The sequence below is a fragment of the Sminthopsis crassicaudata genome, chromosome 5 (genome assembly GCF_048593235.1).
Source record: "Sminthopsis crassicaudata isolate SCR6 chromosome 5, ASM4859323v1, whole genome shotgun sequence".
Lineage (NCBI taxonomy): Eukaryota > Metazoa > Chordata > Mammalia > Dasyuromorphia > Dasyuridae > Sminthopsis > Sminthopsis crassicaudata.
Genome location: NC_133621.1, coordinates 187,705,738 through 187,723,929, shown reverse-complemented (window position 1 = coordinate 187,723,929; position 18,192 = coordinate 187,705,738). Strand labels below are relative to the sequence as shown.

The 18,192-nt window shown below is 40.0% G+C and overlaps 1 protein-coding gene and 1 long non-coding RNA gene across 5 annotated transcripts in view; one reads left to right on the top strand and one right to left on the bottom strand.

Annotated features, from left to right (window-relative positions):
• The window catches only part of CD4 (CD4 molecule), a 34,174-nt gene extending 26,078 nt beyond the window's left edge, over positions 1 to 8,096 (bottom strand). Inside the window, exon 1 of one of the 3 annotated variants that reach the window (XM_074269061.1) lies at positions 7,936 to 8,096. Coding sequence is in view for 1 of the 3 variants with exons in the window: in XM_074269062.1 (XP_074125163.1) it covers positions 5,761 to 5,801 (41 nt within the window). In the remaining 2 variants the exon portion in view is untranslated. Of the gene's footprint in view, positions 1 to 5,760; positions 5,817 to 7,935 lie in introns of those variants that run through there. The other 2 variants (XM_074269063.1, XM_074269062.1) reach the window with 2 other exon arrangements.
• LOC141543596 (uncharacterized) overlaps positions 1 to 12,517 on the top strand; it is a 48,517-nt gene extending 36,000 nt beyond the window's left edge. Inside the window, exons 1-2 of one of the 2 annotated variants that reach the window (XR_012482476.1) lie at positions 5,783 to 5,887; positions 11,902 to 12,517. This is a non-coding gene — a long non-coding RNA (uncharacterized LOC141543596). Of the gene's footprint in view, positions 1 to 5,782; positions 5,888 to 11,901 lie in introns of those variants that run through there. The other variant, XR_012482475.1, reaches the window with a different exon arrangement.
• The last annotated feature ends 5,675 nt before the right edge of the window (positions 12,518 to 18,192 follow it).

Sequence of the window (18,192 nt, the reverse complement as noted above, 5' to 3'; positions counted from 1 at the left end):
TTCACAAAACATTTTAAAAACATGTATAAAGATGCAAAGAGTGAATACAAAAGTAATATTTTTGAGAACTGTGAAGACATGAGTCTGGCTGGAGTGGTTAGTTTATGTAAGGCTGAAATAAGATATAAGATCAGAGAGGGAGATGTCAGTAATATTGTGGTGGACCTTGAATGCCACAAATAATTAGTTTCATCTTTATCATGTACTGAACATAATATTCTCAATAGGGATCCATTGAAGGTACTTTTATAGGGAAAAAATTGAGCATAGATGTTCTTTAATAAGATTAATTTCTCCTAAAAGACATGTGTATAAAAAAATTATTGTAACTTTTTTTGTAGTAGCAAAAAACTGAAAACTAAAGGGGCACCCATCAATTACAGAATAGCTAAATAAACATGAATGAATGTAACATAATGCCATAACAAATGACCAAAAGGATGGTTTCAGAGAAATTTTGGAGTATTTTCATTCACTTTGAGAGACAGCTAGGTTACACGGTGGATAGAGCACTGGACTTGGACACTTGCTAGTTACATAACTTCTGCTTGCCTCAGTTTTCTTGGCTATAAAATGGGGCAATAATAGTACTGCCTCTCAGGATTGTTGTGAGGATAAAATTGAAATAATGTTTGTAAAGCTCTTTGTAAAACTTAAAGTGCTATATAAATGTTAGCTATCATTATTTTTTAATGAAATAAAAGGAACCAGAAAACAACTTATATAATAACAGCATTATAAAGAAACATAACCTTGAGAGACTTAAGAAACCCCTTCAACGAAATGACCAGATGTGATGCCTAAAGAGGGATGACAAAGAATGCCACTTCTTGTCAGGGAAGTAATGAATTCAAGTTGTATAATGAGACATAAATTTTTAGAAATTGCCAATAAGGAAATTTGTTTTTCATAACTATTTATATTTGTAACAAGGATTTTGTTTGAAATAAAGGATTAGAAGGGAGAAAAATAAATGCTTGCTAACTTAAAATATTTTTAAAAGATTAGGTTGTTTTTTTGTTGTTTTTTTTTTTTTTCCGAGGCAATTGGAGCCCAGGTCACAGAGCCAGGAAGTGTTAAGTGTCTGAGGTCAAATTTGAACTCAGGTCCTCCTGGCTTCAGGGCTGGTGCTCTATCCACTGAGCCACTTAACTGCCCTTAATTTTTCTTTTTAAAATTTTGTTTTGTTTTGTTTTGACATAGCAAATGCATCCCAATGAACAAGCACTTAGAGTCTACTCCCCCAAAAGAGTTAAACAAAACCAGCTGAAAGGTTTTGGCTGATAGTGCACATCACTTTAAAAAGATACATTTGGCAGCCAGAGAACTAAAGTGGGCACACACATACACACATACACACAAACACAAGGGTAGCCAGATCAATATCCTAAGAGAAAGGATCCCTTTCAACCATGCCCATTTTCCACTCTCAACACTCCTATATTCCACTTTTATATCCTCCCAACAACCCCTGCATTTCTTTAATAGAACTCTTCCTTTTCCCATCCCCCAGATTTTCACCATCCTTACTTTCCTCAGTTCTAAGAAAGAAGTAGCATGAACCAGGGTTGGGATGGGAGGGGGAAGAAAGGTCCCAAGAACATAACAAGCAGGAGGAAATCAGTGGTTTCTGCTTTCCAAATTCTAGAAGAGAAATGGGTTTCTGATTGTTCTTTATGGATCACAGAACATTAAGAATGCAGTTAACATGGAGCAGACAAAAGCCTAGCAGAACTAGCTCCGTCCTGATATGTGAAGAAACAATGAGCACATTGAGGGGGAATTTTGTGTGGTGGAAAAAGAACCAGATTTGTATATAGGGGATATGAGTTCAAATCATAGCATTGTGTATTAATTAACCTGTGTGATCTTGACCAAGTAATTGAATTTCAGAATCCTCATCTATAAAAATGAGGAGGGTTGGACTAGATTATATATAAAAATCCTTTTAAGCTCTAAATTCTATGATTCTATGCCATTTCCTTCACACTTCTCTGAAAAGGTGCTAAGGGACTAAGACAACCAGCTGGGTTTAGGAGGAAGCTGAAAAAAGAAACTGATCATACCACAGAAATTTGATGTTTGTAGCAGGAGTGGTGTAAGCATTACTGAGAGTTCTCTAAATTTGGGGTGAGGGACTTTTGGCCTTGAAGGAGCCCCTTTCTAGGGAAAAGCCATGTGGAGAATCAGAGGAGGAAGTATGGGTCATGGTCACATGTGAAAAAATGTCTGTGGCAGCCCTTTTTATAGCAGCAAGAAACTGGAAACTGAGTGGATGCCCATCAGTTGGAGAATGGCTAAATAGTTATGGTATATGAATGTTATGGAATATTATTGTTCTGTAAGAAATGATCAGGAGCATGATTTTAGAGAGACCTGGAAAAAATTTACATGAACTGATGCTGAGTGAAATGAGCAGAACCAGGAGATCATTGTAAATGACAACATCAGTATTAAATGATGATCAATTCTGATGGACATGGGTCTTTTCAACAGTGTGATGATTGAGGCCAGTTCCAATGATCTCATGATGAAGAGAGCCAGAGGAGAACTATGGGAATTTAGTGTGGATCATAACATAAAACATTCTCACTCTTTTTGTTGTTGTTGGTTTGTATTTTGCTTTCTTATTCATTTTCTTTCCTTTTTGATCTAATCTTTCTTGTGCAGCAAGATAATTGTACAAATATGTTTAACAAATATTTTAACATGTATAACATATATTGAATTATCTGCCATCTAGGAGAGCAGAGAGGAGGGGAAAATTTGGAACACAAGGCTATGCAAGAATCAATATTGAAAAATTATCCATGTATATGTTTTGAAAACTATTGCCATATCTCATACACAACTACAAAGTACCATTTACCTTCTTTACCCCCATATGGAAACTGCCAACAAAGTCGATGAATTATAATTAGGGAATGGTTAAACAAATCGTGGTACATAAATATAATGGAATGTTACTATACTGTAAGAAATTATGCATGTGAAGTATACAAAATATACAAAGACAAAGAACTCATGAAATTAGGGTAAGCAGAATTGGGAAAAAGATATACACAACAACTGCAACAACATAAAGGAAAAGAACAAAGAAAAGAAAGTTATTGCTATGTAATTATAATGACAAAACTTGACCTCAAAGAAGAGATATGAGAATGTTCTTCCTTACTGTCTTTGCAGAAATGGGAGACTTTTGATACATTGTCGTATATAAGACAGCTTGGTTAATTTTTCAAAATGGCTTTTTTTCCTTTATTTATCATTGTTTATTATAAAGGATGATTCTCTTCGTGGGGGAATGGGAGAGCTATATTGGGAAATGAAGATAATATAAAATCAAAAGACTTCAATAAAAATTTAAAGAAATAAAATAAACATTACAGCTATTCTAAACAAGAGGAGGTTGAATATGTAGGTACACAAAGACTTGCACATAGTAGACACTGAATGAATATTTGCCAAATGAATAAATGAGAGTTGAGAAGGGCTGGAAGTAGGTCATTTGTAAAATTGGTAGAGTACTGAGAATGGGGCCTGGGGCTGCATGGAGGAGAGAAAGATAGATAATGGATTCTAGACAGGTTGTGGGGGAGGGAGGGAGGACTTTATGGCTTAGAGTTTGCTTCTTTCCTGGCCTCCTTTCACGGTGGGCTATTGTCTTTCAAGACCAAATCCTCCCCTTTCTCAGGGTGGGCACTTTCTACCCTCCTTCTAAGCCTGCAGCTCCCCCACCCTAGACCCCCTATTCCCTAGATCTGTTGGAAGACAAGACTTTCTCTTCTCGGCCACTTCTGGGCCCAGGGCTCACTGAAGGCTAAGGTTTTCCAGCTACTTGTTTGCCTCTGCTGAGGGCTCAGAGCTCACATTTCCGCTGAGTCTGGGAGGCCCCAGAGAGAGGTCTTTGATTCTCACAATCTCCAGCCACCATGGAGACAGACTACACATCCTGTGCCCCAGTGCTCCTCAGCCCTTGTGAGAAATTCGGAGATGAGCCTGGGTATATGTAGCAAGGGTCTCTGCATCTTTCTCTGTCCCTAACTGTGCCTGCCTGTAACTATGCTTTTTGATGCGGATACCTAGCACTCTCTGTGACTGAATCTCTGTCTCATACTTCAGAAGCTGCACCTCCCAGCCTTGCCACACGCCCCAGACCCACTGCTCCACTCTTAGCACCCCCCCATCTCCTGCTGCCACTCTGTTCTTTCTCTTGTCTGTAAACACCATCCTGTTCCCTAGCAGCTTTGATCAGAAACAGTTCTGTGAACTAAAAACAACAGCCATCACCCAACAACTCAAAACTCCATGGTTCAGATATGAGCCTAGGGGGTAGAGGGCAGTGGAGGTGACAAAGGGAGGGGCACACATGAACAAAGGGAAAAGGACAGATGGAGAGAGAAAGCAAAGAAATCTAGGGAGAGTTAAAGATAGAGAGTCCCAGAGCAGCTCATTAAAACAATAGATATACATACATCACACAATGCATATACTCAAGCTCCACACACTCACAAAATTCAGGAACAATAGAGGCTAAAAGAAAGAAGCCAGAATGGGTGGGTGGGGGAAACAAGAGTGGAAGAGAAACAGAAAGAACAGCAGGGGAGAGAGAGACAAAGAGAGATAGAGACAAAGAGAGAAACAGAGGATAAACAGACAGAAATAGGGAGAAGGGAAGAGAGAGAGAAAGAAGGGGAGAGAGACAGAGAGAGAAGGGGACAAAGACAGACGGAAAAGGAGAGAGGAGACAGAAAAGGAAAGGAGGAAGAAAGGGAGGGGAAAAGGAGAGGAGAGAGACAAAGACAAAGAAAGAGACAGAGAAGAGAGAGATAGGGAGAAGGGGAGAGAAAGTGACAGAGAAACAAAAGGGATACAGAAAAAGAAAGGAAAGAAAGAAATGGGGGGTGACAGAGGAGAGGAGAGAGAAAGAAACAGAGACAGAGACAAAAAGACAGACAGAGAAGAGATAGAGACAGGGAGAAAGGGAGAGAGAATGACAGAAAGAAAAGGGGGGAGCGAGAAGGAGAAACAGAGGAGAGACAGAAAGGAGAAGAAATGGGGGTGGGGACAGAGAGAAGAGAGGCAAAGACAGAGACAGAGAAGGGGAGAGAAACAGAAATAGAGAGAGATAGAAAGAGACAGAGAGAGAGAGACAACAAAGAAAGGGACAGACAGAGACACAGATACAGAAAAAACATACAGAGAGCAAGCAATATAGAGGCAAAAAACAACTAAAGAATGGAGACAATACGGAAAGGTGCAGAAGCAGCACAAAGAAACCGGAGAGGCTGCAGCACACATCGGTGTCGCCGAGATCTGTGCGCATGCACTGGTCCCCAGCCCCGGGCCGGGAGGGGGAGAGAGCCTCGGGAAAAGGAAGGGGGCCCGGCTTCACCACAGCGTGGGTACGCGATCCCACAGGCACTTTTATCTCCTCCCTACGACCGCCCGTTCCCCCCTCAGCCTCACCGTGGGATGTGCCCCCAGTTCCCCTCACACACAAGCACCAACCACCTCCCCATCACTGGTTTCTCTTAGGTGAACTTCCTAGAGACCACGACCCCTCTGAAGGAATCTGTGGTCTCACTGCTGCAACCTCTGCCATCCTCTCCCTTGCCTCTGACGCCCACTCGGGAGGGCACCGCTACCCCGGCGGCACCCCCTCACACCCCTCCTCGCCCTCCGAGGGCCCGAGCCGACATGGCTCCCCCCTCCCCTCAGCCCGCCGTCCCCCGCCCCAAGCTGCTCCGAGCCTCTCACAAGAGAAATCTGCCCCCCCATCCTGTGGTCTGCCAAACCATTCCATCTCCTCCTCACTTAGCAACGAGGCCCGGAGCCCCGTGGCGGGGAGGCCTCTTTTTCAGATGTTCTCCATTTGAAGCCAGAGGTATTTTGTACTTAAGAGAATCTTCACATTGACCTCCTCCACTCCAGGAAGGCATCCAATCTTCTTCCCTCCCCACCCCCACTTCCCCATCTGGGCTTTGTCTGATTTTTTTTAGTGGGAGTGAGAGGGAAGAGTTCTAAAGAGTTTCTAACCCTGGCAGGTAGGGCCCGACAGCAGCCATTTTGTGTCTAGTGGACAAAAATCTAGCGTTTCATAGGAAAACGAGCCCACGAAGAGAGGCTCACTTCCAGCCCCTGCCTCCTCTGTTCGGTACTTCCCAACCCCACCCGTCCCCATTTTGCTCTGCCCAGGGGGTAGGTAAAGCCAGGACCCTAGATTATTAAATGCTAGTCCTGACCCTATTTTAAAAGGGAAATTGACTTAACTACAGTGAGAGAACCCCGAAATAGGGAATATGAGTTTTCCTTGTTTCTCAAAGGCAGACATATATCCTCCTTGAACTCCCTCCCAGAATAAACCCATTAAAAGAAAGCAGGACTGAGGATGAAGCATACTGACCACCCTCTGAGAGGGAAAGGCTTAAGGAAAGAAATGTACATTTCCAGGAATGCTCAAAGTGTTGGTTTGTTTTGCTTGACAATGCTTATTTGTTATAAGGGAAGGTATTTTATTTAATGAAGGGAGAGGGAAGAGGGGGACTGTTGATCCTGATGCTTAAAAAAGAAAAGAAAAGAAAAGAAAAGCTCATTGAAACTTTTTATATTATAGAATGAGGTTTTGAAGGAGAAACAGACAAGCATGACAGCTTTGAAACAAATGTGTTGAATTTATAATGTTTTTTTTAATTTTTAGCATATATAATAGATTCATGCTTTTCATATATTATCCTCTTTTCTGTTTGATATATTATTAAATATTAAAATATTAGTTTTATTTTATTTTCTAAATGTTAAATTTAAAATATTAAAGTATTAGTACTACATGATTTTTCAGCTTCAGAATAACCAAAAAAATTAAAGTTAATTTTTTTAAAGGGAGTCAGGAGAGAAGCTGGGGATGATTGGGACCTCAGGGACTCAACTGGCTTCAGTTCTGAAGAAAAATTTAGGAAGCAGAAGGAAAAAGTTGTTGCTTCATAGAACCCAGCTGGGGAAGAAGCCTAAAATCACATAATTGAAAGCTTGGAAGGGGCTTTTGTTTCCATTCCTGCAGAGAAGGCAGTGGAAAGAGTCAGGGGCTTGGGCATTCAGGAACTTGGGGGCCACTATCTGGCCCTATTATCTACTACCTGTTTGAACTTAATCAAAAGCCACTTTCTGTCTTTAATTTTCTTGTTTGTAAAATGAGGAAATTACACTAAATTGCTTCTAAGGGTCCTTCCGATTCTAAATCTATAATCCCATAAATATTCCTTATTTTATAGGAAAGGAAATTGAAGAAAAGTAAAGTATTTTGTTCAATATCAAAGGGAATAAAGAACATTTGACTCCCCCCCCCCCCCAATGCTTTAACTTCAATCTATCAGTGTCTTCACCACACTGTGGCATGTCATCTTCATCACTCCAAAAGCAGAGAGAATGACTACAAAAGTGGGTTCTCTCTTCTCTTTTCCTTTCCTCTCCTCTGCTTTCTTTTTTCTTCTCTCCTCCCCACTTTCAACATCTTCCATTTATATGCCCCTTCTCCTGCTCTACAATACCTGTTTTTACCCTCTACCTCCTTCCTCCTTAATCTTAATTCCTTCCTTCTCTTTCCAAGAACTGGTTCGACATTGAATTTTACTCCTTCCTTTCCTTTTCACCATCTCACCCTCTCCTGTGGTTATGTTTCTTTCTTTGCCTCTCCTGCCATGGAAAGTCCACAAACGATCAGAGATTCCTATTCCTGATCCTCCTTCTTTGTCCCAGTTTCTCCAGCATTTCATTAGACCTCAGTTTATCTGTAAAAGGGTCAGGAAGAAAAGGTGGATTTATCACTTTTAGGGGCTTTTCTAGTTTTGGATCGATGATTTGATGGTAATTTCTTATTTTCCTCATCTACTTAGATCCTTCGACCTGGGAAGGAAAAATGGAGCTCCAGTCTCTTACCTGTAGTTGTCTTTTTTCCCCCTCTCAATCAATATCTGGTCCACTGGTAGATGCAGGTGTGTCTTGTGAGAACCTGAAACCTTTTACCCAAAAATACAGTAGGGAGAGGGTTTTGCCATCTGGCAAGACTGTAATGGAGTGATGAAAGACAGGAAATCCGTCAGTAAAGCAGTCTCCAAACTCCAGGGCCTAGCTTAGCCTAGCACGTCACCCTCTCTAGTTTGGGTCTCCACCCCTCATCATTTCTCCACATTCAGGACTCAGGGTAAAATATCAAAGTGAAATAGCTTGAGTAAGGGAAAAATTAACCATAAAGAAAATGGAAACCTACAATAATCAACATATATACCAATTAGGGAAATACAACCACATGACTGTTGGACTGGGTTTCCAAGAAATGAGAATTTAGGAAGAAAGGAACTTAGGCATGTAAGAGTAAAAAAAAGGGAGTTGGGGAACATCTCTAGCACTATCCCAGGTTGAATGATGGCGGGCTCTCTGCCTATGGACTTAATTGTATTTTTTTATAATTTAGAGGAAGGTTGTTAGAAAGGCCAATCACTCAAGAAGCTGCTTCATAACCAATATTCTGAGAATTGACCCAACCTTTTCTGTAAAAGCTGTCCCTCTAGGGATCCAGGGGGCCTTTCTGAACCCTGGATCTTCATCTCTTTCATCATAGGTCCAAGTAAACCAAAGAACATACCAATTGCTTCCTTTTCTTAGAAGGTAGGGAGTAGGAGAAAGCTTTATCCAGAGCTTCCAAGAGACTTTTTAGTAATGGACTACTGTCTCATCACAATTAATTTTGAAAATTTGTGGTGTTCTAAGATGGAGGAGGTGGGAGGAGACAAATCGGTTTGGAAACTTAAGGTAGGAAAAGTCAGACAGTAGATCCAGGTACCCTATTCCTGGATCCTCAGGTTTTCCTTAAGCCTCAAGGGACAGCTGGTATTGATGTAGCTACCAGAAAGAATTTTCAAGTTCAAGATTTAGTCTGTTAGGATACAGGAACCTGTAAAGAAGGAAAATAAAGGGTCTCCAGGTGCAGCCATCTATGGTTGGCTTTTTACCAAGCAGTAGCTCTGCCTGGGCTCCCCTGTAAATGGCTAGAATGGGAGGTGATGGCTGAAATTGGCCCAGATGAGGGTTCCTTTAGCATGATCTGTAAGAGCTAATCCTGACATCCTCAAATTCTGACTCCTTTCATCCAAAGCAAACATACACATCTTTCTGAGTTCAACTTGATTCTTTCCTGGACTCATTGCTCCCTCCTTGTTCTCAGGGCCTCCCCAACCTCTCCTCTTATACATCTGAGTAGTCGATTTTGAAGATATCAGCATGACTGAGGCAGCTGACACCTGCAGCTGTGCCAGAAACTGTCAGTCATAGGGAAGAGTACAACAAAGAAAGACCTTCACTTCCTCAAAAGGTTTTTCTAACACCACAACCACCAATGCTACCCCTCAGGGATGCTGGTTAATGTTCCTCTTCTGGAAGGGAAAAGGAAGCAAAAGGTCTTTGCTCAGTGATTCTTCCCTGTGAAGGAACCCTGCATTTAAAAAATATATATTTTGTATTGGGGAAAGGAAGCAACAATGCTCTAATCCTAAATTGAAACTTTAGGATACTCAGTGATATCTTAGATTATTCAGTATATATATATAATTTGCACTGAGGAGAGGAAGCAGCAGTGCTCTAATCCTAAATTCAAACTTTAGGATACTCAGTGATAGCTTAGATTACTCAGTTCCAGTCTTCCCCTGACTAGTCCTTTAACAGGCAGATCCACAATGGAAGGGTCAGGAGATGTGCCAAGCTCCAAGAACACTGAGGCATCAAACTCATAAGACAAATAATTAAGTCAACTTGACGCCAGTCCCTAACTAAGTGATGGTGCTCACTCTGCTTCCTGCCTGCCTGATGCAAGCTGATTAGAGACTCCCTCACTGGGTCATAGAAGACCAGAAAGAGCCAAGACTGATGAATTCATAAGCATATACACTCGCCTATCTGTTGTTGTAATCAAAAGATCTGCCTGTTCTAGCCTGAAATCCTGCCTAATCAACTTGAGCTTACAAGATGGTAAGCTTTTGACTATATCTTCTTATGAAGGATATAGACATATTCTTTGGCACCTCATGAAAGATGGGTCTCAGTAATTGGGAAAAATTTGATTGGCTGGAGTCTTGCTACTGTGTAAGGGCCCTTTAAATGGGCGGCGCCACAGTGCAACAGGAGATTTGAGTGGCCCAGAAGTAATCTCTGTGGATATAGGACTGCCCTGTGGGTGGGATCCTGTCCATATTGAGATAGCTTCATAATGGCTGACGGCTCTCTCGCTGGTTAGCTGTGTGTGTGACCTCACAGGCCCTTTATAAGCCCACAGCAGGCAGCAGTTACTCTCTTTAACCTGGCTCTCTTTAACCTGGCTTCCTAGCCTGGGTAGCCAAGCCAAGCCAAGCTGATGGGTAGCCAAGAGAGATAAGAAATTTGGTAGTGAACATGTGGTCTTCAGACCAGGTGTTCACTAGGGAACCAACAAGTCAGGGCATTATGTGAGTAGGTATAATAAAGGCTTTTAAGATTACATGTGGCTGTTCTTGAGTGCACTACCGGTTATTAAACTACTATTCAAGAAATTGTGGCCAGAGACCTTTGAAGGCCTCAGAGGAGGCGAGCCGGGTAGAGGTGGCACTGCAAAGCTCAGTGGTCAAAGGTACTCTGTTGGGCCTAGGACAGACTGGTAATAGTAACTGCCAGGAGGGCATGTTACACTACTGGGTCTGTTTCCAAAGAGATCATAAAAGAAGGGAAAAGATCCACATGTGCAAAAATATTTGTAGCAGCCCTTTGGAGTGGCTAGAAACTAGAAACTGAGCAGATGCTCATCAGTTGGGGATTGGCTGACTAAGTTCTGGTATATGAATATAATGGAATATTATTGTTCTATAAGAAATGATGAACAGGCTGATTTCAGAAAAGCCTTACATGAATTGATGCTAAGTGAACAGAACCAAGAGAACATTTTACACTGTAACAACATAATTATGTGATGATCAGCTATGATAGACTAGGCTCTTTTCAATAATAGGGTGAGGCAAGGTAATTCCAATAGATGTGGATGGAAAATGCCATCTACATCCAGAGAGAAAACTATAAAGAAGTATAATGTGGATCATTTTCATTGTTTACTTGCTTGGTTTTTTTTTTCCTCTTACTTTTTTCCCCCTTTTGATCTGATTTTTCTTGTAATATCTTTTAGATATTGTAATGTCTTTAAAAGGATTACATATATTAAACTTAGATTGCTTTCTGTCTTGGGGAGGTGGAAAAAAGGGAGGGGGAGAAAAATTTGGAACACAAAGTAACAAAAATGAATGTTGTAAACAATCTTTACATGTAATTTGAAAAATAAAATTCTATTGAAGGGGAAAACAGGAACTCAAAAGGTATGGTCTTCATGAAATGTACAAGAATGGTTTGATTCCTAAGTTTATGCATGAAATTTTATTTCACAGATAATATTTTCGAAATAATGAGTGATGCTGAAATAACAAAAGAATTGATTGGCTGGAACTATTTTAGAAGAAACTAGCCTCTTTGGGTGGGGCTTAAAAAAAAGAACGGACAACTTGCTTTTTTTCCATTTCCTAAACATAGGTCACAGACTACAGATTCCTTTTTTCACCTCCCTTCCATTTTAGGCAGCTTCAAATACAGCTAATGAATAAAACACTGGACTAGACTCAAGAGGACTTAAATTCAGATCCACCCTGTGTGACCCTGGGCAAGTCACTTATACCTTAGCTTGCCTCAGTTTCTTCTACTGTGAAATAGGGATAATAAAAGCAGTTACTTCCCAAGGTTGGGAGGAATAAAATCAGATATTTATAAAGCACTTAACACAGAGCCTGGCTCATGGTAAGCATTTAATAAGTGTTTATTTTCTTTCTTTTGCTTCAGGATGAGGAAGTCTTGGCATCTTTCCCCAAACTTCAAGAGAATACCAAAATTCAGCTTTCCTTTTGTTTGGATCTTGACCCAAATCCTCCCCATCTGGGTCATCATCTGGCATCAACTATCCATCTGCAAATGGAAAATAGGTCCCTCCTTTGTAAGATCAGCTGGAGTCCATTACAGTTTTCTGATTACTTGAACTCCCATGTTCTTGTTCTCCTGGTTAAGAAAATTCAACTAATACTACCATATATTATTATTTCAGGACCCTAATCATATTCTGGAGCTATTTTCTCCCTTTACTTAACTTTTCCACTATTGGAATAAGAAGTCCTCCACTATCCTACTGTCTTATATTTTTTCAGCAACACTATAATATAATAACAGAAGTCTATTTGCTGAGCGGAGTTCCTAGCATCAAATGAGAGCAAAGCTGGTCAATAGATGTTCCTTAGCAGCAATGTGCAAATTGTGAATCACCGTGTCTTTCTCACCCTTGGAGACTTCAAAGAACAAGACAATAGCCATCTGTGCCCCTTGTCTAATTATCAAGATGCCTTTGATATCATTTTTAGTGACATTATATAAGCATGCAATAAAAAGAATATATGTTAACAATTAACTTCTGTTCAGCCTCAGTGACTCCATGATGATCAATAGGGTACAATAAAAATGCTAGCTTAAGCCTTCTTTGGGATGGGACGGTACAGTTGTATCCTCCTAGATTCCTGCCAAGTAAAGTACTTCCTTGACTCTCAAAAATCTCAATGTTAATCAAAACTTATCCTGGCAAAGAAGTTACAAAGAGAAAAACATCTCACACAATTCCTTTTTTTTTTTTTTTTGCAGTAGTAGATAATTGTCTTTTCTTTAATATATTTCCACTGATATTACAAGGAATTGTACTTTCCATCTTGTACTTTTTCCATCCTTCCTTATATGAAACAATACATTAAATTCCCCTTTCCTATCAGGAAAAATATATAAAAGAAATGAAAGGCATAAAATCCACTTTTGTGAAATATAAAGTTTCCGGTCAATGGTGGGAATATTAAAGGAATGTTTTATAATTTGGTATGTGTGTGTTGAACATAACTTTTTTTTTTATTCATTTTTCCAAATTATCCCCTCCCTCCCTCCACTCCCTCCCCCCATGACAGGTAATCCCATACATTTTACATGTCACACAATACCTTTAAAACTATGGAAATCCACTTGTTCCTATTGACTAGGACAGTGTGTATTAAGTGAAAAGGTCCATCACCATTACAATGTTGCTCACATTGCTTTGATCTCATTCCAGTGAAAAAAATCTATGCACACCAGCTCCAGAGGAATGGTACTGAGACAAATAGATCCAAGAGAAACAATGTAAAAATTATTGGATTACCTAAAAGCAACAATGAAAAAAAAAAGCCTGGACAACATCTTTCAAGAAATTATCAAGGAAAATGGCCTGATATGTTAAAATCAGAGGGTAAAAATAGTCCTTGAAAGATCCGCCAATCACCTAAGGAATGTGTGAACCTGTTTGTCTCCCTATATGGCATTTAATTCACTGCAGTAGAGAACTACTCTGTCATTTAGGTAGTGCTGATTTCTTTTAGCGTATATTTTAGCCTATACTATCGTATGAGGGATGTAGAAGACCCTTACCCAAAATGACTACTCAAGAGATTACTCAGTAGAAAGCAGAAAGGTTGTTTATTAAAACTTCCAGAGGATGAGCCATTCCATCACAAGATAAATCTCATGGTAGGAGGGCTAAAGAAGCAGTAAAGATACATAGCTTTTATACAAGAGACTACATCACAAGAGAGCATTGAGAAGGGGAGGGGGAGGCATCTAATTGGTTGTTGCTATTCAGAGAGATTGGAATGGAAGGTTTCTGTTTCCCCGAAATCACCAGATTTCTAAGAAACAGAAAACTAGGCCTTCAGGTTTAATCAAGCAGATAGTGGTCAAGCTAATGGACCAAATATCAATAAATGTCAAATACTGATGTCATCAGCTTAGGTTAAGTAAATATGTTTATAGCTGGCCAAGGCTTAATATGGGCCTGCACATATTATACAGGTCATAGGGGAAACACAGAAATAATGAAAATAAAATACAGAAAAAGAATTCATACATTCCTGTAAGTTCTTCACCTTATCTCTCTATTCCACACAATAGAATTATAAGAATTACAGTATCCACCAGTTGATGTTCTCATTGAGTCACCTCTGTCCACTTCTCATTGGTGGGATAACTTTCCTAAAAGCTATAGTATTTCTACCAACATCCAGAGCTTGCTTAGCCTGATAATGCCTACCCTGCTTTCCTAACAATAAATCCTCTACTTGAGCCAAGAATGAAGTTTTCTATGTATGAAAAAGAATATTTTTCAAATAATTTTAAAAAATTTATGATTATAATTTTTTATAGTACATATGTATGGATAATTTTTTTTACAACATTAACCCTTACACTCACTTCTGTTCTGAATTTTCCCCTCCTTCCCTCCACCCCCTCCCCTAGATGACAGGCAGTCTCATACATGTTAAATATGTTATACTATATCCTAGATACAATATACATATGCAGAACCGAATTTCTTGTTGCACAGGAAGAATTGGATTCAGAAAGTAAAAATAATCTGGGAAGAAAGACAAAAGTGCAAACAGTTTACACTCATTTCCCAGTGTTCCTTCTCTGGGTGTAGTTGTAAAATCTACAGCTTTTAAGCTCCTACTCTGTTGAAATTTCTCCTCCCTTGTCATGACTCTCTACTTTCATGGGACTAAGAAAAAATGAACGGAAACAGAAATAAAAATACTTCTTTGGCCCCAGCCAGTTATTTCCAGCCTTCTCTGAAATGCTTTCCAAGCCAATGGAATTCTCAGTAGCTGTCAGTGGGTTCAGAGTCATCCTTCCACATGTTTCAGTACCCATATCTACTGTAGGGTCTGAGTCAGGTCTAAGATTTCAGCAGCAGCAGTCATAGCCTTGAAAGTCTCAATCACAAAGTCAATCTTCACTTGTCTGAATAGCTATCAGTAAATTCAAGTTCAAGGGCAGTTGTTGATCACCTCAATCTCCTACATGGCAATCTAAACAGTGAAAAAAATGGGGAGAAGCCAAACCTGTACTCCAGCATACTCCCTCTTATAACTTTCTCTTTTCTATTTCAGGGATTCCTGCCCTTTCCTTCCTACTAGCTTCTAGTCTTTAACTCTTCAGGACTACCTATAGTATCTCAGCTCTAGTCTGCTGGAATATAATAGTCAGAAACTTTTCCTAATAAGGTGAGCTCTTTATTCACAGCCAATACACTAAAAAATCTGGAAAGGAAATCACAAAATACAGGAAGAATGCCCCCAGACAAAGATTGTCTTTTCAACCTTTTTGCTTAGACAGAGGTTATAGTCCTCCTTTTTGTTGTGGCTCGCTCAGTCTCCATGGATCATAGCATTCCTGGCCCTTTTATCCTTCACTATGTCTGGAAATCAGTGCAAGTTTATGTTCATTGTTTCCATGACAATATCTATCCATTTTATCCTCTACTGTCCCCTTTTCATTCTGTCTTCAATTCTTCCCTTCATCAGGATCTTTTCTAATGAGTCCTGTCTTCTCATTATGTGACCAAAGTATTTAAACTTCAGCTTCAGTATTTGACCTTCAAGTGAACAATCTGAATTAATTTTGTTAAGTACTGACATATAGAATACCATGCTTTTATATTCAATCAAGGAAGGCTCCCTTTCTTCCATATTGTCCTTCCCAAATTTTATTCACAAATATTAATCATGAGGTTATTCCAATACAAACCTGACAGCTATAACAAATGTCCTAGGACAGGCTAAGATATTTGTAGATCATATAACTATATAGGGTATGTATGTTACCCTTGTAGATTATATTTCCACATGATTTGTCTAAAGTTTGCTACCAGGAAATCATGAGTGGTGATATCTGAAATTTCTATCACCTCTCTCCAAGGGAGAACTTTGCTTTCTTCTAAGATAAGAGCCGTAGATTGGGATAATAAGACTAAATCTGCTCAATTCAGAATTTATCACATTGGAGTTATATGTCTTTCCTCCTTCTAAAAAATACTATCCTCGGGAAATGATTTTTAGGTCCAAGCCACTCTCTTGGTCACTATCTTGAAGAATTAATGCCCTACCCTATATCCAAAGGCTTTGAATTTCTTTGCTCCAAATGCTACTATGTAAAGATTATCACAGTAATAGTGAATAAATCAATTTATTCAAATCAAACAGTGTTAGGATTACTAAGTGAGAACTGAGGTTGTCTGGACAGTGACAAGGTGAGAATTCAGGTTTTCTGGACAATTACAAGGTGAGAACTCAGGTTGACTTGATAGAGGGGGCAAGCTCATTGGCTGGGGTGGTTCTTCCCAGAAGCCCTTGCATTATCCCACGCCCATTCTCTGGGAGGATAAAAAGAGACAGCAATGGGCGCAGAGGGCAGATCGGCCTGGAGAAGGATAAGAGCTGGAGGAGATTCAGAGCCAGGATTCAAGAAGGAAGACTCTCTGAATTGCATCAGGCTTGACGGGGCTCTCTGCAGGAAGGGAAGTCACTTCTTTGGACAAGAGTTAACAGCAACTGCCTGGAGACAACGGTTCTCTACAGGAAGAAGAATCTGTCGGAGAGATTTGAGTAAAAGACACAGCAGATCTCTTCCCAGAGAGCGATCCAGCAGCTTCTGGAGACGACAGCGCGCTACAATTGGCGCCCAACGTGGGGCAAGGACTTTTGCTTATCCTGACAAGAGGAGCTAGACCAGACCTTCGCAATTTGGCGCCCGAACAGGGACAGACACAGTCCTGATTCCAGTGGAAAAGCTTCCAATCTAGATCTCAGTCTCTCTGACCCAGAACCGTGAGTAACGAGGAAACTTTGTTAAAGATTAAGTGAGCGTGCTAATAGATAAATAAGGAACTTAACTTGTTAAGGGCTAAACCAGGAATCTCTTATAGCTGAAATGGGGCAGATGTTAGCTATATTCAATCCCTGGACCTCAGCCGACTCAACCTCAGCCCCAGACGCAACCTCAGCTCCATTCAGGAGTGGTACTATAGAGAGTATAATCAACATAATTGAGGAGCAGAGTTTACTTGTAACCTGGGTACAGATTGCTAAACTCTTGGCTGCATTAAGACGCACATCCCCTTGGTTCTTAGAGGAAGAAAAGATAGATGTAGATAAATGGAAGCTAGTGGGATATGAAATGAAAGAATTTCAAGCAAAAAATGGGCCTCGTTCAATTTCTGCAGAAGTATTTTATATCTACAACATAGTTCAATTAGCCTTAAACTATCAAGCAAGTTGTAGGAGAAGGAAAAGTTCTAAAAATGAACAGAGGAGGAAGTGTGAGGAAAAAAGGAAAGATCAAGATCTTTCCCTAGAGCAAGAGGATTTAAATGAGGAATTATGGTATGATTCTCTTGAAGAAGCTTCAACCCTGCCTAGAGAACAGATTATTGACAGGCCCACATCAACCCCACCTTCAGAGATGGAGGAAGAAAGAGGGGAAGAGGCAGAAACACAAACAGAATTGCCTGTGAAGCAGCCTAAGCCTATGACAAGATTAGAAAAAGCATTGGTTAAAGCTAAGAGAGAAGGACAGGATATAAGTGATTTTATACATGCATATCCTGTGATTGAAGAGATTGATTCTGTAGGTAAAAAAAGGAGAAGATATGCACCTTTAGATTTGAATAAAATTAAGGATTTGAAAAAAGGTTGTACCCTTTATGGGGCTACATCAGCTTATGTCAAAATGTTACTAGATGGTTTGTCTTATGAAGTCCTAACCCCGAATGATTGGAAATCCATAGCAAGGACATGTCTGGAACCTGGAGAAAATTTATTATGGCTTGCGGAATTTCATGAATTATGTAAAAAAACAGAAATCAGAGAAGTTATGCATATTAGATTAAAATATATCAGATAATACACAGAGTGAATGAGTGTTTCCATCAGGAGTAAGCTATTTCAGCTCAACTGTGAGAGAAACAGCCTTTGATCTCACCCAAGGGGAAATTCCCCTGAAGTTTCTAATAAGGCAGGTTGGGAATTAGGGACATGCTTAAGAAGCTGGCTGTACATGTTGGATTATTCCCCAAATCTTCTTACTCCTCCAAGGGCCCCTCCTTGATGTGAGCCTGGAACTACCTGGGTCTTCTCTAGGATCCATAATACAAAAGAAAAAATATCTCTCTGCTCCCAAAGTCTCCTTCCCAAACATTGTCCTTTATTCAGGCATAAACCACTGAGTAATCATTCT